Here is a 23472-nt window from a genome sequence, read left to right as displayed (position 1 = left end):
CTTTCCACGCAGGAATTGTTTCAGGTTTCGGAACAGATAGAAGTCGCTAATTTGGCGAATATGGTGGATGATCAAGCAATTTGTACTTCAATTCATTGAATTTAGACATTGACAAAACCACAAAAGTGTTTTGTGAGCAGAACTTGTGTGAGCAGGTGCGTTGTCTCGGTGAAAAATGATTTGTTTGTGCTGCAAACCAGGTCTTTTCTCACGAATTTTTGCATCCAATTGATCCGAAAGGTTACAATAATATTCAGAGTTAATTGTCTTATCTTTTTCCAGATAGATTCAATTAACAAGATCCCTTTAGCATCCCAAAAACTGATGCCTTTTTTGTCGATCTTTCATGCTTTGTTTGCTTTGCAGCTGAACATCCAGCTTCAGTCCACTGTAAACGTTCCTGTTTCAATTTAGGTTCATGGTGATAGATCCAAGTCTCATCCATAATTATAAAACGACGCACAAAATCGGTTTTATTCTTCTTAAAACGATCCAAATGACGCTGAGAAATTTGCTTTCGAGAGAGTTTTTGTTGAATTGTTAACGTATGCGGCATCACTTTTTCAAACACCTTTTTCATTTGTAATTCTTTATGCAAAATATGCCGTATCCGTCCATCTGAAATGCCTATGGTATGAGAAATTTCACGCGCAGTCACACTTGGATCTTCAGAAACAATAACATGTATTTGCTCAATGATTTCTGATGTTGATGCGCTTTTTGGACGTCCACTGCGTGGATCATCTTCAATGCTTGTACGACTACGTTGAAACTCAAGTGCCCATTTACAAACCATTGATTTTGAAGGAGCAGATTCCCCTAACACATTTACCATCTCGGAATGAATTTCCATTGCCTTTAAACCTTTTTTAACTTTTTAAACTTTTTCAACAAAAACTCTCTCGAAAGCAAATTTCTCAGCGTCATTTGGATCGTTTTAAGAAGAATAAAACCGATTTTGTGCGTCGTTTTATAATTATGGATGAGACTTGGATCTATCACCATGAACCTAAATTGAAACAGGAACGTTTACAGTGGACTGAAGCTAGATGTTCAGCTGCAAAGCAAACAAAGCATGAAAGATCGGCAAAAAAGGCATCAGTTTTTGGGATGCTAAAGGGATCTTGTTAATTGAATCTATCTGGAAAAAGATAAGACAATTAAAGAACTCAATCACTGCACGCTGTTTCAAATTTTCCATTGCAAACAAATATACTGACACGTCAACTTCAATTGGCTTGTAAACACGGAAAGAATTGACAGATGGAAATGAAACCTAACCCAGGTTTATGTGAAGAGTGATTCTATATAACCGACTACAATTTATAATTCTACCGTTTACTTATAGATGCCGCTCCGCGAAATTTTTCACGCAACCTGTACTTCCTGCCTCAGGACTGTTACATCATCAGGCGCTTACTAGTAGCTGTAATTACAAATAATTTTACAGCTGCTAATAAATGCTTCTTAGATGTTATGATGTCAACAATACTGAAGCAGAGAGCGCGACAGTTAGATCTATGGCCGCTATGCATGTGGGTGCAATTAGGGAAAGGTAAATAAATGGGGGAAAACTCTCGAAAATCTTAAGAAGTGAAAGTAATTCCCAAACACTGTGCTATAATATGATAACATTTTTTTCTTTTTCTTTAGTAATTCTTATTTGTTAACTTCCTTATACTTCAGTGCAATAAGCCTATCCTAGTCATTTCAATGAAATATTTACATTTCAATAAAATATTTACTTATTTTTACATATAATTATATTTATCATAAGTGTTCATTATATTTATTTTTTAGTGACAAGTATTAAATGTATTTATTATTGTATTTACTATTGTCTTTAATAATTATATTATTAGGTGTGCAACTTTGCTTCCGCCGTTTTCCTATAGATGGCTTTAGCGGTAAGTAGTGGTCGAAATAAATAGATCATAGACGTCATGCAATAAATTTGGGCATCTGTCAACATAACCCCATAGAAACATTAGTCGATTTGTGTCTGCATCATAAAGTTATTCTCGATTGAAAATGTCAGTTTACGAGCCAAATTCTCGTCATTTGCGGGAGGTTTTAATTTTCTGCTTCAATATGAAGAAATCTGCAGCTGAGGCTCATCGAATGCTCTCAAATACTTATGGTGAGGCCGCTATTAGTGAAAGAACGTGTCGTGAGTGGTTTCAACGCTTCAAGAACGGTGATTTTCACGTCAAAGACCGGCATAGCGGTGGAAGAGAGAAGGTTTTCGAACATGCAGAATTGGAGGCATTAATTAATGAAGACTCGTGTCAAAGTCAAGAAGAATTGGTACGATCATTGGGAGTGACTCAACAAGCAATTTCAAAACGTCTCAAAGACATGGGAATGATTCAGAAGCAAGGAAATTGGGTGCTGTACGAGTTGTAACCGAGAGATGTTGAACGGCGTTTGTTTGCTTGTGAACAGTTGCTTGAAAGGCAAAGACGGAAGGGATTTCTGCATCGCATTGTGACTGGGGACGAAAAATGAATTCATTACGATAACCCCAAGCGCAGAAAATCATGGACATATCCCGGCCATGTTTCCACGTCGACGGCCAAACCGAATATTCACGGCTCCAAGGTCATGCTCTGCATTTGGTGAGACCAGCTTGGCGTAGTGTATTATGAGCTGTTAAAACCGACTGAAACAATCACAGGCGATCGTTATCGAACGCAATTAATGCGTTTGAGCCGAGCATTGAAAGACAAACGGCCGCAATACAACGAGAGACACGATAAAGTGATTTTGCAGCATGACAATACTCGACCCCATGTTGCGAAAGTGATCAAGACATACTTGGAAACGTTGAAATGGGAAGTCCTACCCAACCTGCCGTATTCTCCAGACGTTGCTCCCTCTGACTATCACTTGTTTCGATCAATGGCACACGGCCTGGTTGACCAGCATTTCCGGTCTTATGAAGAAGTAAGAAATTGGATCGATTCGTGGATCGCTTCAAAAGATGACCAGTTTTTTCAACGCGGGATTCGTACACTGCCCGAAAGATGGGAGAAAGTAGTGGCCAGCGATGGACAATACTTTGAATCATAAATGTATAACCAGTTTTTTACAATAAAGTCTCGAATTTCGGAGAAAAAACGATGGAAGCAAAGTTGTACATCTAATATGTTGTTCAATAATATAAAATAAAGATAAATATTTTCGTTTGTGCTATTTTCCTTCAATTTTAACCTAAAACCTTGTATGTAGTGAAAGAGATCAACTCGATTATGAAACTAAAAATCACGCAGATCCTATGTATGGATATATTCGTGGAAATATCCAAAATTCGTGGAATTATCATGTAGATTTCTACGTCGATTCAATGATCTAATCCACGTGGATTCTAGTCACCGTTTTTGAACGGATCATCCACTCGATCCACACGGTGTTCATATCGATAGTCCATGTGAATTTCACGTACCTGTTTTTGTCAATCACTTAAGTGAAGCGTGTGTACAAGTGAAAAATAGACGTTTGTTTACATTCCGAGCAGGAGCAAAAGAACTTTTTTTTTCAAGGATTCCTCTAAAGCGTAGTATTCTCTTCACCGATAAGTGAAATAGACGAATTAATCAGAGAATATAAAACCACCAGAAGCGCGTGAGTCACTTGCTTTGATCAAAATAAATAATTCCTCATAACTCCGATAATATTAATTTTTCGATTCATGTTTACCAGGACTTTTTTCCAGGACATTTTGTCAGTACTATCTGCCCTTAAAGGCTTGAACCCTTTTCGTTAACACCCTGTATACCGGGATGAAATTTTGTCCATGATAGCATTAACGTAATTTACCCGAAAATAATACCCAGTCAGAACCACAACTTGTTGATTCAAGGGTGTTGATTCAACCCTGATCAACAAAAGGTTGATGAGGGTTGAATTAACGTCGATTCAACATTTTATCGGCCATTTCAACGTCAAATCAACGTCCAATCAACGTTATGTTTCTGAGAGGGATACCCACAACGTTGATTCGACGTCGATGAAAGTTGAATTAACGTCGATTCAACATTTCATCGACCATTTCAACGTCGAATCAACATTATGGTTCTGACTGGGATAGCTTTTAAGTGTTAGATACGCTAATTAGCCGCGGTATGTCGATGCCGGTGACTCTCGCAGTCGTTCTCACCGGGATCGCCTCATCGCTGGTTGCCTTCACCGGCGTTCGTCGACGTTCGTTCGCTCATTCGCCCATAGATACTCCCACCCGCGATAAAGCGCGCCGTTAAGAAACCGGTGCATGGAAGCGGCTGAAGCCATATACATCGGAAGAGCGACGATCCCGGTAGTTGGTTCTCGGCGTCGTGAAGTGAACATTGGTGCAACGACGTTCCACGACGTGCCACACGCACTACGTTTAGCGCAACAGGTATGCACTATCTATTATTAGACGAGACTCGAGGACTCCAGGCATTTTCAAGTCGCGCGAGGCGACGTTGTTTCGCGACGGGGAGGGAAACGCGGAACGATTCGCGAGTTTGACAACGAGTTTGAGCGGAAACACGCATCGCGTTGACTCGAGAAATCGACGCACGATTTCTCGCGCGGAAGAAAGTTCGGGTCCGTCGCGTCGGGTCAAACCGCGTCGACGTCGAGGGGGACACCCGGACGCTCAAGCGATCGCTGCTTTTCTTCGTACTTTATTAATGGCTACGTTCAATAGAACAAAATTATCAGTGAGCGCTTAGTGATTATTGTCTGTGATTGGAATATTCTTTTAGATTCTTCATAGACCCAGAAGTATTTACCAATCAGGAGCGAGAATCACTAAGCGCTCACTGATCACTTTGTTCTGCTGAACGCAGCCAATGTTACTATTACATTCGACGACTACGTGCTGCCAAAGGTGTCATTTTGGCGAACAATCAAGAGTGCTTCCTAAGTTACGTGACAGAAGTCGACGATGCAGCTCCTCGCCAGGAGCGGCAACGTGAGAAATGAAAAGTTTCACATTTCTTCTCATTCGAAAAGTTGCACGGCATGGAAGTCGGCTTGTTCGAAGGTTACGCGTGACGTCGAGTTCGCGTGAAATCGTTCGCCCGCCTTCCGAGAAAAGTTACCCGATCGGTATCAAGGATGGTCTTATCTCTGTGTCACTTATCAAACACAAAACAAGAGCAGAGTGATGCTCGCGATTTCGCTGAATGATAAACGCCCAAAGTCAGCGCTTCGCGTCTTGTGAAAACAAACGCGATCGCGACGGAAGGACGATCGAGCGGAGGCGCCAAAATTCCCGTTTTTTCGGACCTCGCGATCGATGCGGGAGAGAGACAGATAAAATCGGATCGAGAACGCGTTAAAAGCTATCCGGTTGACCCTGGATAATCGAGTGGTGTTGGGGCACTCGGAGAGGGCACCCGCGTTTGGACGAATCGTTAATGATGTAATTCGCATGGAACATTTCGCATACCCCGCCAATGCCGTCATGGAGTTTTTACGAGCGGTCTAGCCGCGGCGAGGCGGCCACGAGGAGAAAAGCGATCTATTAAAAGGGATTGTAAATCAGGCAGAAAACCGGAGGCAGATTAAGCGGGAATGAGACACAAACCCTAGTAGCATACTTCATTGGCGTTACATTGGAGTTACATTGGTTACGGCGACATAAATTGGGGTTACATTGGCCCAATGTATCCCAACATACAGCCAATATTGGTTAGACATTAAATATCAATATATCGCCAATATTGTATAGCATTGTTATACCAATATTGACTTACATTGTGGTTACATTGGCCCCAATGTATCCTAATATGCAGCCAATGTTGGTCAGATATCAAATTACAAGATATCGCCAATATTGCATAGCATTGTTATACCAATATTGACTTACATTGGGGTTACATTGGCCGATATTGGGGACCCAATTTGTAGTCAATATTGGCTCAACAATATATGCTACTAGGGAAGTGACGAGCTCGCGCTGAGTTCGCTGAAGGCGATAAAGGTGCTCCGCCCCTCTTAGTTATCTCCTTCTCTGAATCTGCGTTCAACGATCAAGCCGAGACGGCTGTTTATTTTTCCCGGACGTCGGTGGGATCGATTACTCGCCACAGGGCTACGTGCGCACTTTGTGTCCCGAGCGTGGAAAATATTTGGATGTGGCACAATTGACACGCGCAGTCGCGCGAGTCGAATAGACAGACACGGGCGGATTCCGCAGGTAGAAACGCAGACGGCGAGCAGGCCCGTGCAAAAGGCAGGCGGCGAGCAAGTCGCCTCGCGAGGAGCGATTCTTTCGTCGCCGCAAGTGCGCTCCCGAGCGTCGCAATATATTATTTGGACCGGCATTGGTGGCGCATCGCGTTCACCTTGAGTCTCTCATGCGAGGAGGTGCACACTCGTCTTACACATGGCGCGCGTTTAAATTTATCCTCACGTCGCATACATTATCAGCGGCACCCGCGACGGCATCAATGAGGAGGTCGTTTGGAAAGTACCGATCAACGGTAGAGATTTCACATTCCTCGCGTCGAGCTCCTCTGCCTTCGCCAGACGGAGGCTCGCGCCGAAAGCCATCGAGCATCGCCTGTAAAAAAGTATCAGGTGTTTCGGCTCATTCTGGGGATTTACGATGAGTGGAGATTGTTATTTATTACCCAAATTATTAGGTTGGCGCAAAGTAATTGCGGCAGTTATCAGGGTTGGGAAGTAACTCGTTACTTGTAACGAAGTTACAGTTAGTTATTTTTCTTTTTTTTTTTTTTTTGGTAACTATAACTTAACTTCGTCCCGTTTTTTCCGTCTACAACTGTGACTTAACTTAGTTACATTTGTTCGATAACTAGTAACTAATTTAATGGTTACTTTAACAGTTACTTTATATATTTCAAACTTGAGTTTCTGGTAGACCAGCACGGTAGTGCGATGTGCGATGCTTGATATTCAATAAACATACAGTTATTTTGGTTGCATCTGGAAAACATGTCATTGCGTCATCCATCTTTATCATTTATTTGATGTAAAACAAGGATAAAATAACGCAATAGCGCAATAGATAGTCTCTTCTCCGAATGCAATCTGTATTCCATTCAAAAAAATTGTATGCATATTAGACATTTCCGTTGCGCGTCGCCAGTCTTATTTATTAACATAACCTGTGTTCAGCGTGAAGTGCGCTGCGTGGTTTCAGTTATACAGGGTGTCCCATTTTAATGTCCCACCTCAAATAACTCTTCAGTATTGAAGTTTCAAAGAAAATTATCTGAATAAAAGTTGTAGGGATTTAAGTGAGCTATCTTATGATAACCTTGACCTCTATTTTCAAGATCATTTGAAGGTTAACTTGCGTTTTTTAAATGGAAACCCTTATTTTTTTTACACTGTTTTTTTACTAGTTAATTTGAACAACTTTTGTCTAAAAAATTTTTTTATTTGTCTAATATTTTTTGAGATATTTGAAAAAAACTTGATAACTTTTTCAATATTTAACTTACGATATCTCGTTAACTATTTGTCGGAAGAAAAAGTGGTACTAGATTTTTTTGCTCTACTTGGTCTCAAGAATATATTGTTAGGATAGCGCCCTGATTTTTGTTAATTTGATGATTTTGAAATTTCCAAAAATCAGTAAATTAACAAAAATCAAGGCGCTATTGTAACAATACATACTTGAGAATAAATAAAGCAAGAAAGTCTAGTATCACTTTTTCTTCCGACAAATAGTTAGCGAGATATCGTAAGTTAAATATTGAAAAAGTTATCGAGATTTCCTCAAATATCTCAAAAAATATTAGACAAGTAAAAAAATGTTTTGGACAAAAGTTGTTCAAATTAACTAGTAGAAAAAAATAGTGTAATAAAAAATAAGGGTTCCCATTTAAAAAACGCAAGTTGACCTTCAAGTGACCTTGAAAATAGAGGTCAAGGTCATCATAAGGTAGCTCACTTAAATCCCTACAACTTTTTTTCAGATTTTTTTTCGGATCATTTTCCTTAAAATTTCAATACTGGAGAGTTATTTGGGGTGAGACATTAAAATGGGACACTCTGTATATAAAATTCAAGCAATGGATAAAACATTTCAATCTTCGGAGAAGGGTTATAAAATGCCATGGTCAGCATATACAGAAATATTCGAGTCATACCAAAAATTTGGAAACAAGAACAACTGGACATTTTTCTGCGAAATTTGTGCTAGCAAAACAATTATTCGTGCAAGTAGAACTTCAACTGCAAATTTAAGAAAACATATAAGTCTTTATTTATAAAATATCAATATATTTTTTAGTGAAAAAATTTAATTTTTGCTGTTAAGATTATTTTTAGTATTTTTAGTATTTATTCTCCTCATCAAATTTACTCACTTTCTTATAATTGTCACTGTATAATAGTCTTAAATAATAAATATAAATTGCTTATTTAAATTAATGAATCTAATTTGTAAAAATTATATACAACATAAGGAATATATAATAATCAACAAATTACTTTTATATATTAGGAGTACAAATAAGTTTCCGCCGTTTTCTATCAAAAATTAGGAATTTATTGTGAAAGAACGATACATTACGTTTTATTCAAAGTATTGTCCATCACTAGCCACTACTTTTTCCCATCTTTCTGGCAGCATTCGGATACCACGTCGGAAGAACTCTTCATCTTTTGAGGCTATCCACGAATCGACCCAATTTTTAGTATCTTCATATGATGTAAAGCACTGCTTAGACAGGCCATGTGCCATCGACCGGAACAAGTGATAATCGGAAGGGGCAATGTCTGGTGAATACGGCGGGTGGGGTAGGACTTCCCAATTAAGTGTTTCCAAATAGGTTTTGAGGGAGAAATAGGAGAATAATTTTGTCGTGTCTGGAGTAGTAATGGGCGCGTTATTCCTTGAGTGCTCGGCTCAATCTCATTAATTGTGTTCGGTAGAGAGCTCCAGTAATGGTTTCGCTCGGTTTGAGCAGCTCATAATACACGATACCAAGTTGATCCCACCAAATACACAGCATGAGTTTTTTTCCATGAATATTCGGTTTGGCTGTCGATGTTGAAGCATGGCCAGGTAGTCCCCATGATTTTCTCTTCTTTGGGTTATCGTAGTGGATCCATTTTTCATCACCAGTGACTATACGATGCAAAAAACCCTTTCTTTTATGCCTGGCATTTCACACGTGCAAAATCGGCGTTCAACGTCTCTAGGCTTCAGTTCATATGGAACCCAATTTCCTTGTTTTTTAATCATTTCCAACGATTTTAAACGATGTGAAATTGCTTGTTGAGTCACTTCTAATGTAAGTGCAAGTTCTTTTTGCGTTTGGCACGAATCTTCCTCCAATAATGCTTCCAATTCCGTGTCTTCGCACATTTGCGGCCTTCCACTACGTTCTTTGTCTTTCACGTCAAACTCACTGTTTTAAAACTTTTGAAACCACTCACGACAACTTCTCTCACTTAAAGCAATCTCACCATATGCTTCTACAAGCAATCGATGCGCCTCAGCTGCAGATTTCTTCAAATTAAAGAAGTAAATCAAAAGTTCTCGCAAATGACGCTTATTCGGCACAAAACTTGACATTTTCGCACGAAAAAAATTGTGATGCTGATACGGAGTCACTAATACTTTAAGGTTATGTTGTTACCAGATGTCCAACCTTACGATATTACGTTTTACATCTGACAATTTCAACATAACCTTCTGATGGGGCCATCTTTTGTCAAACGGCGGAAACTTATTTCCTAATATACTCCTAATAAAATTGAAGGGATTTATACAATTACGAAATTTAAAATAATAGCACAATTATTATAAAAAATAACTGAAAAGTAACGACTCGTTACTTTCTAAATAACTATAACATATTATTTTTGTAGGTCAGTAACTTGTAACTGTAACTACTTAGTTTTTCAATGAAAAAACTGTAACTGTAACTAGATACTTTTACAAAATAACTTTCCCAACCCTAGTTCTTATCATTTTAAGTTGGACGTCAATTTTCCTAACTACCGTTACCTTTTCCAGAATTATATATTGTAGAAATAAACAAACTTGTTTCCCGTCGGGAGGAATATGTGCGGTCGAACCTGACCTTTCGAAGTGACCTTTATTTTGATTAATAAATATAATTTTTAACTGATATACGCGTCTTTATGCTCGATACATAAAAATAATTATTTTTGTACCAACCTCATATTTAAATATATAATATAATATAATATAACATTATACAATATTATATTATAATATATTATATTTTCCGTCGCTTGCTACAACTTTTTCCCATCTTTCCGGTAATAAGTGGATTCCATGAGAAAAGGATTTACCTCTAGAAGCAATCCGCATTCACCGTCTTATCCTCAAAATAACTCTTAATATAACTAGCTGTGGTAAACTAGCGAGTGATAAATGATTGTTGCTTAGTAATTTGAATACTAAATGTATGAGTAATGAATAATTACTAATGAATGAGTAATTACTCATTGTACTATTATCGGCTGTGATAAGCGATTGCCGTTCAGTGAATTTATCGCTCATACGGGAATACTGAAATTACGGAGCAACAATAATTTATCACTATCAATTCAATCATAGCCGATAGTACTTTTCCATAAAAGGTGTGCCCGCGAAAAGAAGAAGACGGGAAAGATACGGTTCGAAGGGATTAACTGTTAACACTGGACGATAGTTGCCGCTACGTCGAGCTGTCGACTTATCGAGCAGTCGAGCATGTAACGATGCAATTAGATCACTTGTTATCTTCATATATCAAGTTAAAGCGTCATTGAAATAAACGAAATTGAGATGTGAGTCACGTACCTGACAAGTTCCTGTGTACATACGTATGCGCATGTACAGTCCGTGCGCAGCAAGTGTCGCATGCAATCTGCATCGTTCTTTTTTTTTTTCGAGACAGCTTCGCACGCATAACGCGATGACACGTCGCGAGACTTGACAGAAGAGTGCCATTTCTTACGACAATTCGGAAACGAGCGAACAATCGTGACGGTTCATTCGAAGGTACGTGCGTACGCGCGCATGCGACAGCCCATCGGAAGTAACAATTCCCAGATAGCACAATTAATTCTCAACGTATTCACAAAGTGTTCTTCCTTTTTGAGCTACAGTTCCTCAGGAATTCGTAAAAGAATACTGGAAGAATGACTAGGGAAGTTACATGCACCATGATTGGAATTTCCCAGAAGTTCGTGATGTACTCATGTAGAGATATTTTTCTGATCAATAGATGTATAATTAACGAATTTAAGAGGAATAGAGTTTGAGAACAGAAAGATGATTACAAAATAGTTGTAGGAGAGAGTAAAAAGCACAAAATATAATATAATGAAAATTATATTTTTATAATAATATAAATAATATTATATTATATTGCACGCGTGTATACATTTGTACAATATATAAACTTAAATATCTTTAATAAAATAAGCTGTCCACGAAATAATTTTCATATTTCATCTAATTGCTTATATTTTTTATCTCGAGTTGTACGCCTGTAAAGATTCAAAGACATATACATTTGTTAAAAAAAAAATGTCCTTATTGTCTGTAGCATAAAGGGAATGCCATATTTCATAATTAAACTAAAATAATATTACCCAAGTAGAAAAATTTGGAGAAAAACCTGAAAATTAATTAGAAACAGGCGTTTCTAATTAATTTTCTCTCTGGTTCTTAATTTTTCTTCTTATTTTTTGTAATGGGTAATTCTTGGGTAATTGGTAATTCTGGGTAATTCTGTCAATAACATTTACATCACATTACTTTCAATCCATGGCTGTATTCCAAATTGTGTCCATTGAGTTAATAGCGCGCTTCTGCCTCCTAATTGTTAGTTCTATCTTATTTTAGGATAGATAATCCTAAAGAGCATCCTAAAGAGTGTTCAATTCTAAAAATCGGCCCAGTTTAATCTGCAATAAAATAATCAAAATTGTATAATAAACCGTAAAGGAAAGAATAGACATTTAATAAGATTTTATAAAATTAACTGAATGAAAGAAAATAATATTATATCTATACATAATATTGATCAATAATATTGATTTTGAGATTATATGGTAAATTTAAGAAGAAATGTATACTCGTATAAGAAATTAAATCAATTTAACCTACTTATTACATGAAATATTTATAGTCCGTGTTGTCCTTTCTCCTCATACTACAAGTTATTCAAGTATCAAGTCTCGAAAATAAAAAAATAACCGAATCACTACAGGAAATACTCGATAACGTGGATAACACTTGTACAAAATAGTTGGTATATTCACGTATGCATTATAGAGGCTGTGTTCTAAGGATGAGATCATACAATACGGGAATGAGCGTGCCGGATGGAAGATTTATGATTCGAACAACCAATCAACGCTCTTCCGTACTTTTTTATAAATACTGCGCGAAGTATTCATGAAGTATTCTTCAGATATTCACTTTACTCGTTCTGCAACTATTCTTTACAATGAATTCCTTATGAACTTCCATTCACCTCTGTGCTATCTGGGAACGTTCAGAATTTCATGAATGGACTGATGAATTTGGATCGATCGAGCGTGCCTTCTTATTTAGCAACTGTTCGACACAACTTCTACTCGAACCTGTTTGTTCCAACGAGACTTAATGAGAAATACTCGGTAACTTCTATAACGGGAAGATTACGAAGAGTCGCAAAAAACTGCGCCGCGTTCAAATTGCAAACACTACGATAAGATAATCGGTAGAAATCGCGTGAACGACGTTCGCTTGCGTGCACGCGGACGCGCGGCGTGCAAAAATTGTAAACGCGCTGAGCGCAACCGATACTGGTTTCGCGAGCGGGAGGAGAAGACGAAAGCGAAGGAGAGACGGAAAGAGAGATGTGGGGAATTTCTCGTCAACAAAACAAACTCGATGACGATCGGTCGTCTTATACAACGTCGGAATAAGATATCATTCTGTCGTCTCGCGTATAACAGAAATCCCGGAGAACTGAAAACACGAAATTAGGAAACTGCTTTCACGCTCTATTTCGCATGACCGCGTAGAGGTCATCATTGATCGGCGCACAAGGTCGTTCGAGTGCGCGTCTAATCGGTTCGCAAAATGTCGCTCCATGTCGGCTCTCGAGATCGGCAATCTGTTTCCGTACGTGCGATCCTATTCTCGTCTTCGGCCGGCAAAGAATTCCGTGCCCACGACGTCACCGGGTCTCGAGTTTCTTAAACAGGATCTACAATAAGAGTCGTAAGGTCGTAAGAACGTTGATCAATCACAGTATCGATTATTCTCCGACCTCGAGGAGGATAATCGAGTGCGATTAGTCGATTTTCTTACGATTTTACGATTTTTATTAAACCTGTTCTAAAATTGGTTTTGGAAACTTTGGTTTTAGTTGTAAGGTTAGTAGGCGCCTTAAACTAACTCAGATACGCTCCGTAATTGTTCAGCTGATTACGCTCGGACGTTCACAATCATATCTATTACTGTTTATAAACTAGATAAACTAGATTTTAACTATTAATTTTGTAATATCGGATAGAGAAATGGATACATTTTTCATTATTTATCATCTTGATAAATGATCAATTAAGATAAATGGAACGTATCTAGGTCAGTTTAAGGCCTACCAACCTTATGATTAAAACGAAAATTTTCGAAACCGATTTCAGAACAGGTCTATTACAAACTCAGCTTTGTATTTCCGCGCGACCCTTCCCGCCTTCTTTGTCTTTATCAGCAATTTTACGATCCCGCTAATGATTCATACGACTTCGCACGAGATACACGTACAAAACATCTACCCGCTATCGATTTCCTCCACGACATTGTAATATCCTTCTTTTTGTGCTTTCGGTTTGCCAATCAGGAGACGAACAGCGACAATGAACAAAAATGATCAGCCGCCCCCGTCCGGTTTCGCGCCTGGTTTTGTGCCGCCACCTCCTTACGAGCAGCAGCAGCAGCAGCAACAACCGCAAATGCAAATGCCACGTAAGTACCAAATCGACGAATTCACGTACGGTTGGCCGATTAACAGCTTTAGTTGTTGATAATGAAAATATCCGCGGAAAGAAAAGTAGCCCAAAATGTTAATAGCGGAATCATCCGGGCATTCCAAAAAAAGATACTTGTAACGAAGCGATTGAAACAGGACACAATATTTTTATGTGTTTGGAGTCGCTGAATTCAAATTCGAGGTCAAAACTGCGAAATTCAAAATGGAGGATTTAATATGGCGGACTAAAAACTCAAAAAGAATCATTCTATTTATATAAAAATTAGAATTCAAAGGTTTTTGAAGCCGTTGATTTCACATTCGGAATAAACATTTATGAATTCAAAATGGCAAATTCGATAGGATAGGCAACACAAAAAACTTAAAATGGTTCAATTTGCGTAAGAAATAATTTTAATGTTTTTAAAGCCTGATTTCTGATTTCGTTTCTGAGATAGAAATTTGTTAAGTCAAAACAATAGAGATTCAATATGATAGCGAGGAATTTAAAATATCCCTCGATTTGCATAAAAATTGATATTTCATCATCAATAGTTTGGGCCACTTTTCTTCCCACAGATATTTCTACTATTAATAGCTAAAGCGACGTTGTTTTCTGATGAGTTTTGCAACATTTTTCCTGTATCCAGCAGGAAAATATTTCCTTTAGTCATTCCTAGAAGATTGAATTTTCTATTGATGACAGGCCGAGAATTCAAAGAATCATTCAATTTGTATAAAAATTAGAATTCAAAGGTTTTTGGAGCCGTTGATTTCAAATTTGAAATAAAAATTCATGTATAAATTGGATAAATAAAATATAAAAATAAATAAACGAGAGATATAAAAAGAAAAATATAAAACGAAAAGATACATTCATGACATTTGTAAAATTGATTGAGTTTTTTCGAAAACTCACCTGTTGCTTTAACAATCGATGAATGAATCGGTGAAACAATCTGTAAAATTGACAGGATATGTGATCCTTCTCAATTTATTTTTTCTCTATAATATAATTTGGTCACATGAATCTTTCTATTCATCGATTGCTTCGACAAAAGGGAAACTCTGTAAAGCATTTCAGAAATGTGCTCGATCGATTACAAGTGTCACTTTATGGATACATTTCTTTGTTTGGCCTTAATCCGTAGGAATTTTTAACACGGATTTTCTCGTTTTTGATATTATATCATTCAAGATAATCACGACGAGGAAACGGGAGTTTCGATCTACAATGGATACGGCGAGTCTTGAGGTTTTTGCTCCAAGTCTTATAATATCTGGCGAAAAGCTTCCGGAAAGTTTTCCGTGCTGTTAACATAATCTGAAATCTGGTCAGCTCGCTTAAAATCTAAGGCTCCTGCCCACCACAATTATATAAAATAATGATGTTAGAAGCGAGAGAAATGACACGCTGAAAATTCTTGCATGCCATTTACAAATAAAAAGATATTTGTATGAAAGAATGCTAGAGCACACTTGCAAAATGCTCCGGTTGCTACTGTGTGGTCTTTTTATATTCAATCAACAACTATGAAACGACTGTAATGAGGTCTAGTTGTGTGCATGCGCAATCATTCCAAAGAATTAACCTCATTACAATTACCTTATTGATGTTGACTGACTTTTATATAGTCATATGTAGCACAACGAAGTATTTTGCAAGTATATTTTAGCACGACCTGAAATATTCTTTTATATAAATATTTGTAATATTTGTATTTCATGCAAAAATTTGAGCCAACTTTGTAAAAGATCTGGTTAAATCCAGAATCGTACTCAGTCAAAACTATAATGTTGGTTTGATGTTGAAACGGTCGATGGAACGTGGAATCAACGTTAATTCAAGCCTCATCGACGTCGAATCAACGTTGTGGTTCTGACTGGGGTATCATTCGAAAATGCTAAAAAAGATGTTATTTAAAAAATGTGTGTCACGGAATGCCACATGACTGGATACACGGAAAGTACACGTCATAGGACTCCAGCTACACTAAAAAACCAGTTCCTGATTCTCTGCCGCATAGCTCTTGACGTCAGAGACGAGGAAATGCGCGTTAAAAATTCTTGCAAAATATGACGAGATAAAAATACGAGATTAAAAGATATAGCTATAAAATGACGCTTGTAATCGGTCAAGCGGATCTATAAGATAATCTGAACACTTATTCTCATTCATTAAATTACCATGAAATTAATGTAACACGCAACTTTCCAAGTAACAAGATGATGCCATAAGTATACTCTTATCGACATATTATTGACGATAGAGAAGTCATTAATACGTCATTCTATTACTTGGAACATTCTTTTCCTCACGAAGAGATGTCACGTCGATTTTTACTTATTGATTATTAGAGCCAAAGAAAAATGTTCGGGTTATTTTATAAATCTACTCGATAGACATCGCAAATTTCATTTCGTGAACATATTTCTTTATTTCAATATATTTTGCAAAAATATTTTATAGTGTATTCTCCCGTTCTTAATATTACAACTCAAGACGGTCGTACAGTTTGAAGTAACTCGAGAAAACAGAAATCTTAATCACTGTATGTATGCACTGTCGTGCATATTTTGACAGTTCGTGGTTATTCGTGATTAAACCTTCACGAGATTTTGCACTTTTTTGAGTACTGATTTGATTGACTAAAATTTACTTATTCGAACCGAAAAATATTTTTTTATTGTGCAAATGTTGTATTCTTTTTAATATAGTATAAAAGCTAAACAGTGCGCGCGTAGCGCACCTCTGTAGTGTTCTAGTATAATAAAAAATTGGGGTTTCTATATAAGAAAAATGATCAGTGAATATCTCGAAAGTGGCGCCATCTATAAACGAAATGATATCGCTATCTTATGCCCCTTCAAACCAAAGAACTTTTGTCTAAAACATTCTTATCAGACCACTTTCTACAATGTTAATCAGGCGCAATTAAAATGGGACACCCTGTTTAATTATGTACGATTATATGTGGCCATATGTGGATAAAATTCCCATATAATATATACAGTACATACAGTACAAAAGTTGCAGCAATATTGCTGCAACGTTGCAACGCAGCTATTTTGCTACAATTCTTATGCTGTATGAGATATGATCTTTTCCGGATGATTAATAAACTATGACCCCGATAATTCTGTGACTCAATATGATGCGAATGCAGATGTGATCGTCATGGCGGGAAATTTCGGCCCGGAAACGCAGCGCATGACCTGTCCACAGTGTCACGCTAATGTAAGCACACGGGTGGAATCGGAAGCGAACACAAAGACGCACCTGATAGCGCTACTCCTCTGTATCTTTGGGTAAGACTTCGCGAGATGCGAATATAATTAATTGAATAAGACCACACAATTATATACGTATATTCGTCAATCCTTCTCTCTCCTTCCAGATTGTGGTGTTGCGCGCCGTGTCCTTATTGCATGGACACCTGCTTAGTCAAGAAGCATTACTGTCCAGCCTGCGGCGCTTACCTCGGGGCGTCCGAAAATTAATCTACCTTAGCTGCGATAAGAATACAAAGTAAACACTGCGACATCGCGTTACAATCGATCGGACTGCACGGAGCATACGCGGCTGACGTTGAACAATTTCATTGTTCACGCGTGAGACAGCTGCGGTAGTAAACCCTTCTGTAAATACAAGTTCACACAAAAAGGATGATGTGTGCACAGTTCAGTGTTCGTTCCTTCTTTTGTACAAGGATTATAAGATAATGAAAATTGTGTGTAAAGTCGTTCATATATTATTCGCAAGATTGCCGTTCAATACGTGTAAATGTGAGTACAGTAGAAAGTCGTGTAATTGTTTTCGCACTGTAGCGCGATACCAAAACATTTCACCTTGCCGTACCTGTGATCGAATATTCCGTGTTGATCGAAACTATCACGGAAAATATTAAGATATATTAGACTCGCAGAGTTACATTTATATGTATGTTTTTTACTCACACGGCAAATATATAAATACGCGACACTGTGTAACATTATTTCACATTCCACATTTATTTAAGAATATACTCTACCTCTTTTCGTTTCGCTATTTCTATTAATTATTTCCTTTTTTCAATACCTCCCTCTTCCTTTTTTGAATGTATTGTCGGGGAACGAGAATCAAACTACCGATAACAAAATTTCTTCAAAACTGTAAACGCAAGTCGCCGATGTTTTTTAAAATAAACAATAATTAAAATTAATAAAATAATCAGACAAAGAGAATTAAAGAGAAGGAGAAAAACATTAAATTAATCCATCATATTAATAGATATTATATTAATAGATATTTTTGTATTAATCTTATATTTGTAAACGTGTAATGTTTTACAACTTTTACTATGTCAGTGATAGCAGTTGATAACAATGATTTATTTTCGATAGTTCCTTTTGATACAAATTGTAAAATGTTTAGTTTCTGTAATTTATTTTTTGTAAATTTCGGCAGAATTAATTCTTTTTTTATTTTCTATGGCAGCTATTTTTGTTTTAATTGTTTATGGCTCTTTTTTATAAAATCGGCAGCTTATTTTTTGCTTATTTTCTTATCCTTATTTATTAAATTTCGGTTTATTAAATTTACTTTTTTATTTTTTTACAATTACTTTATTATTTCTTCATGACAGCTTCTTTGATTTTCTGAAAACTTTTGTAAATGCAGCAGTTTATTTTTTCTTTCATTTTCTGAGGATTGTTCTTGTCTTGTAAGTTCTGGCAGCTATTTTTTTGTTCTTACGACTGCTTAGTTCTTTTTCTGAAAACCTTTTGTAAATACGGCAACTTATTTTTGTCTTTTTCTGAACATTATTCTTGTCTCGTAAGCTTTCACAGCTACTTTTTTTCCTCTCATGGCAACCTATTTTTATCTTTTAAACACTGTTCAGTTTTATAAATTTTACTTTTTATTTATTTTTTTTGTGAAAGTTTATTTTGTCAGTATTGTCCTGTTTTGAAAATTCAATAGTTTTTTGTGGATTTCGGAAGCTCGTTCTTTTTTTGTTTATTTTGTGGATGAGATCCCTCGACTTTTTTAATGAAGTTCAATTTATTTATTCGTAACAAGTTTCGGAAGATACTTTCCGACAAACGTCAATTCCATCTTTAGTAGTTTGAGTCGCCTGCACAAGGTCCAGCTGATAACGTAGACTGAGGAATACTCTCGAATGAAGTAAACTTGTAGAGAGATGTCTTTTAGAACAGTTGTCACGTGCGCGAGTTTTTACTACTCATAGATCCAGTTGTCAGTCGCACGCGCCCAGTCGATCACTTCTTTTTCTCCGAACCACAGCTTGATCTCTTTCTTGGCGGACTCTACGGAATCAGATCCGTGGATGATGTTACGACCGACTTGTATACAATAATCACCACGGATTGTGCCGGGTGCGGAATCTTTCGGATTCGTCTCGCCTAACATTACACGACCTGTCTTTACAACGTCCAATCCTTCCCAGACCTGTAAAGTAGGAAATTTCATTAGAAAATTGCATTATTATACTCTTAATTTTCATTAAATATCATTGATTTTTGCTTTAACAGTGTAATTTGTCAGAAATCACTTAAACCACAAGTTTAACATTGTGACCAAAGTCAAAATATAGAATTGAATGATACAAGTTCTTTGTGCAACCATTTCAAAACTAAAGAATAGAGTTTATCACGACATATCAACATTATTTAATCTTCTGAATATAAAACTCTTTAGAACTAAATAATCTCCAAGGATATAATTACATTTGGACCATTGTAACTCAATTATTAATAAAAGAATAAAAAAATCTTGAAAAATCAAGAAGCAACAGACTGACAAATAAAATCTTGCTTGTTAACAACATGAGTACAAATATCTATTGTGATATCTGGTAACCATCACTTGTATAAAAAATATAAAGGATTTATTAAATATTTATTCCCATAGTCCACACAATAATGATACTCACAGAGCGCATATGTGCATCCATAGCATTGAAGATTAATAGCAACGTGAACTTACCATCGGTACGACTGGTCCTGAGCTCATGTATTTGACCAAGCCTGAGAAGAAGGGTTTCGATGCCAGATCAGCATAGTGTTCTTTCAAGAGGCTCTCGGTGGGCTGTGGTAAATGAGAGAATAAACTTCATTTTATACAAGTTTTAAATTTCTCTCAGATATAATTCCAAAGGACTCTTATGAGCTTGCAAGCTCAATTTTTGTAGCACACATCTCTAAGTATGACAGAGATAAATCATAAAATATCAGACCTAATAATTAAACAGAAACCAAGTTTAACGAGTTTTGCTTCCTAACCATTAGACACACTTTTTGACCTCTGCATCAATATTTTAAGAATTTAAGTGACAAAATTTGTTCAATTATTGTCATGTAACAAATAATGTTGTCAATAAGATTATTAATGATTAATGAAATTAAAAAGTTGCATCATATAGTAAAATAACATGTATTTAATCATATACTTAACCTAACCTAACCTTGAAAGTATATAACCATAAGGGATCATTTTAAAGTATAACATCGAGTTTGTTTGCAAAGAAACCACCTCTGACATCCAAATGATTGAATCCCAGTGAAGACTTTTACGATTCAGAGGTAAACTCAAACTCGACTTTTATCAAACTATTCATAAACAACTGATAAACAATTGTCGGGACCAATATCTTATATTTAGCATTCCCATACCTACATAATTATGTTCCAAACATTTCAGTTCACTGACTCATATTTCAAAGCATTGAAAAGTTATACTCGACGAGAGGATTCATTTTGCATTTGAAGTCTCGCGCCGCGCGCGTCGATCGCGATTTTCAGCCATGCAGCTTCCTGTCGCAGCTATAAGCCCCTTCGATTGCAGAGTCTTCAAGTTAATCAAATTTGCCTTTAAGATACGTAATAAGATGCGCTTCACGTCAACTTTTTTTTATTTGCATATCGCAATCGTGTTACGTCACACTTCTCTGCTCTGGTTTTTTTCTTTCTTTCTCAAAACGGTTTCATCCGTATATCTGTTTTTCAAGTCTATCAGGTTGCATTATTCGTTTTTCGAGTGAAACATACAAGATGTCCCACCCTCCAGGCAAATATCTCGAAAAATATGGAAGATATGGAAATATGTTTTAGACAAAAGTTGTATGGTTTCTAGGGCGATATAAAACAACTATATCAATTTGTTTACAGATGGCGCTATTTTCGAGATAGGTACTGATCATTACTTTTCTTAAATGGAAATCTCAGTTTCTTATTACACCATCTTTTTCTACCAATTAATTTTTATTTGCAACATTTTTTTATTTACTTAATATTTTGAGATATTTTAGGAAGATATAAGGAAAACTTGGTAACATTTCAATATTTAACTTACAATATCTCGCTAATTATTTGTCGGAAGAAAAAATAGTACTAGACTTTTTTACTGTATTTGATCTCAAGAATATATTGTTACTGCCCTAACCTTTGTTAATTTATCGACTTTTGGAAATTTCAAAATCATCAAATTAACAAAAATCAAAATACTATCGTAACAATATATTCTTGAGATTAAATAGAGTAAAAAAGTTTAATACCATTTTTTGTTTAGACAATAAGTTAGCGAGATATTGTAAGTTAAATATTGAAAAGGTTACCAAGTTTTCCTTAAATATCTCAAAAAATATTAGGCAAATAAAAAAATGTTTCAGACAAAAGTTGTTCAAATAAATTGATAGAAAAAGATGATACAATAAAAAATTGGGATTTCCATTTAAGAAAAGTAACTATCGGTGAATATCTTGAAAATGGCGTTATCTGTAAACAAACTGATATAGTTGTTTTATGTCCCCCTTAAAACCATGCAACTTTTGATTATCTGAAACATTTTTCCGTATCTTCCATATTTTTCCAGATATTTGTCTGGGGGTTTTTAAATGGGACACCCTGTATATAAAGTATCGAGAAGAGAAGGACCGAAGTTCAGCGCTAGTTTGGCGAGAAATAACGGGCCTCGAGTAATTTACACAAGCCGGCTTTAGCTCGCGATCAATCGGACATACTCGACTCGCCGGTGGCGCATTTGACACAAAAAGGGCAAGTCGGACTTTAATTTTGGGTATATAATCAAACAAATCCGCATGTACATACATATATATATATGTCTCACAGGGCCACGTGGCGCGCTCACGAACTTGCCATTGATCTCACGTTGACCGCGAGTGCAGTGAGAAGTCACGTGAACGGCCGCTTACCCAGACCATCTTCATGGCCAGCAGCTTGAAGCCCTTATCCTCGAAGCGCTGGATGATCTTGCCGATGAGACCGCGTTGCACGCCGTCCGGCTTGATCATGATGAAAGTGCGCTCCTTGGTATCCGCCATGACTGATTTGCAGATAATCTGTAGCAAGATGGAGATTGAGCACAGGACCATGCGGTGCCGACGAGCCGCGAAGGAGTGAGACCGAGATGCCGGGGAGCCGTGGCAGGCAGGTCTCGCCGAAGGTGGGGAGCGGATGTCGGGATGACGTCGCAGGTAACGCGTCGTCAAGCCGCCGGACGCACTTGTTCCTCCTGAACGTTAAGATGGCGGAGCGATCAGGGCTGTAAGGCGCGCGAGAGAGAGAGAGAGAGAGAGAGAGAGAGAGAGAGAGAGAGATCATGCGACTCGTGCGCGTGCCGACATCACGAACGGACGAAGCGATTTGGCTGTTTCGGCTTCGACCGCTCGAGCGAGGAATTCTACTCTCGTCCTTTCACCTCGCTCGTCTCGATATCCCGATAAAAATTACGTGTAACACGCGAGATTACGCGACACCGTCGTTGGACGCCACGTTGTTGAGCGATCACGTGACGCGCCTGTCGCGCGCGGAAGCGCATCGATTGGCGGTCCCGCAGCTCGGTTTGGCTTCACGACGCCGCCCGAGAATCCCCGAGAGTCGCCGAGCGCGTCACGTGAACTTCTCGTGCACGCGATTGCGTCTTCTCGCGAGATTCTTCGGCTGTTTTCAAGCTTGTTCTCTCGCGGCGAGCGCTCGAGAGTTGCACCGTTTGCCTTCCGAAAGCGAAAGCAATGCACGTCACATCTAAGGAAATGGAAATGAAAAACAGCGTTGATTTACCTATTTGACGATCTTCCACAAAGACCTATAGTTCATGCTACGGCTGTGTTGTTCCAAAATTCACTGCCAGTACTAGAAATACATAATTTGTGGCACGTATATTATAGATTTTCAGTGTTGGCAGTGAATATATCGGAACGCAGCCAACATTTTCATAAAACCGCGTGCAATATTTCCTCGAGAATCCTGCTTCAGGTCTTCCTCGAAGCTTTCCCGGCCGCTTCTTCTGCGAGCCTCGCTCGCACCCTCTGCGACGCGCTATCGACATTTTCTCTCGTTCCCGCCGCGAAGATCACGCGCGGCCGTGTCGCAGAAATCGCGAGGAAGATCGCGTTCGAAAAGTTCGCGCTACGCGCCATTTGTTTCCGCGCGAGCCTAACCTCTCCTAACGAGCGAGCCGTCGACGAATCGAATGGCCGCTCGTCCGTTCAGCGCA

The 23472-nt window shown here is 37.7% G+C and overlaps 2 protein-coding genes across 3 annotated transcripts; one reads left to right on the top strand and one right to left on the bottom strand.

The window, feature by feature from the left end:
* Window positions 1-4195: 4195 nt before the first annotated feature.
* Window positions 4196-17998, top strand: LOC105190538 (lipopolysaccharide-induced tumor necrosis factor-alpha factor homolog). Of its 2 annotated transcripts, none has more exons than XM_011153314.3 (4): window positions 4196-4399; window positions 13827-13951; window positions 17123-17264; window positions 17354-17998. In XM_011153314.3, the coding sequence occupies exons 2-4, from the start codon at window positions 13843-13845 to the stop codon at window positions 17454-17456; spliced, it is 354 nt and encodes a 117-aa protein (XP_011151616.1). In that variant the 5' UTR covers window positions 4196-4399; window positions 13827-13842; the 3' UTR covers window positions 17457-17998. The 2 variants fall into 2 exon arrangements, with proteins under 2 accessions (XP_011151616.1, XP_025159127.1); XM_025303342.1 differs by lacking the exon at window positions 4196-4399 and adding an exon at window positions 4940-4960.
* Window positions 17999-18629: 631 nt separating this feature from the next.
* awd (nucleoside diphosphate kinase) lies at window positions 18630-22523 on the bottom strand. Its single transcript, XM_019844790.2, has 3 exons — window positions 22169-22523; window positions 19945-20046; window positions 18630-19407 (listed from the first exon to the last, which is right to left on the bottom strand). The coding sequence occupies exons 1-3, from the start codon at window positions 22346-22348 to the stop codon at window positions 19177-19179; spliced, it is 513 nt and encodes a 170-aa protein (XP_019700349.1). The 5' UTR covers window positions 22349-22523; the 3' UTR covers window positions 18630-19176.
* Window positions 22524-23472: the final 949 nt, after the last annotated feature.

This window comes from Harpegnathos saltator, unplaced genomic scaffold (assembly GCF_003227715.2).
Source record: "Harpegnathos saltator strain DR-91 unplaced genomic scaffold, Hsal_v8.6 scaffold54, whole genome shotgun sequence".
In the NCBI taxonomy this organism is placed as follows: domain Eukaryota; kingdom Metazoa; phylum Arthropoda; class Insecta; order Hymenoptera; family Formicidae; genus Harpegnathos; species Harpegnathos saltator.
The sequence above is the reverse complement of the archived record's forward strand: the minus strand, read 5'-3'. Positions and strand labels throughout refer to the sequence as shown.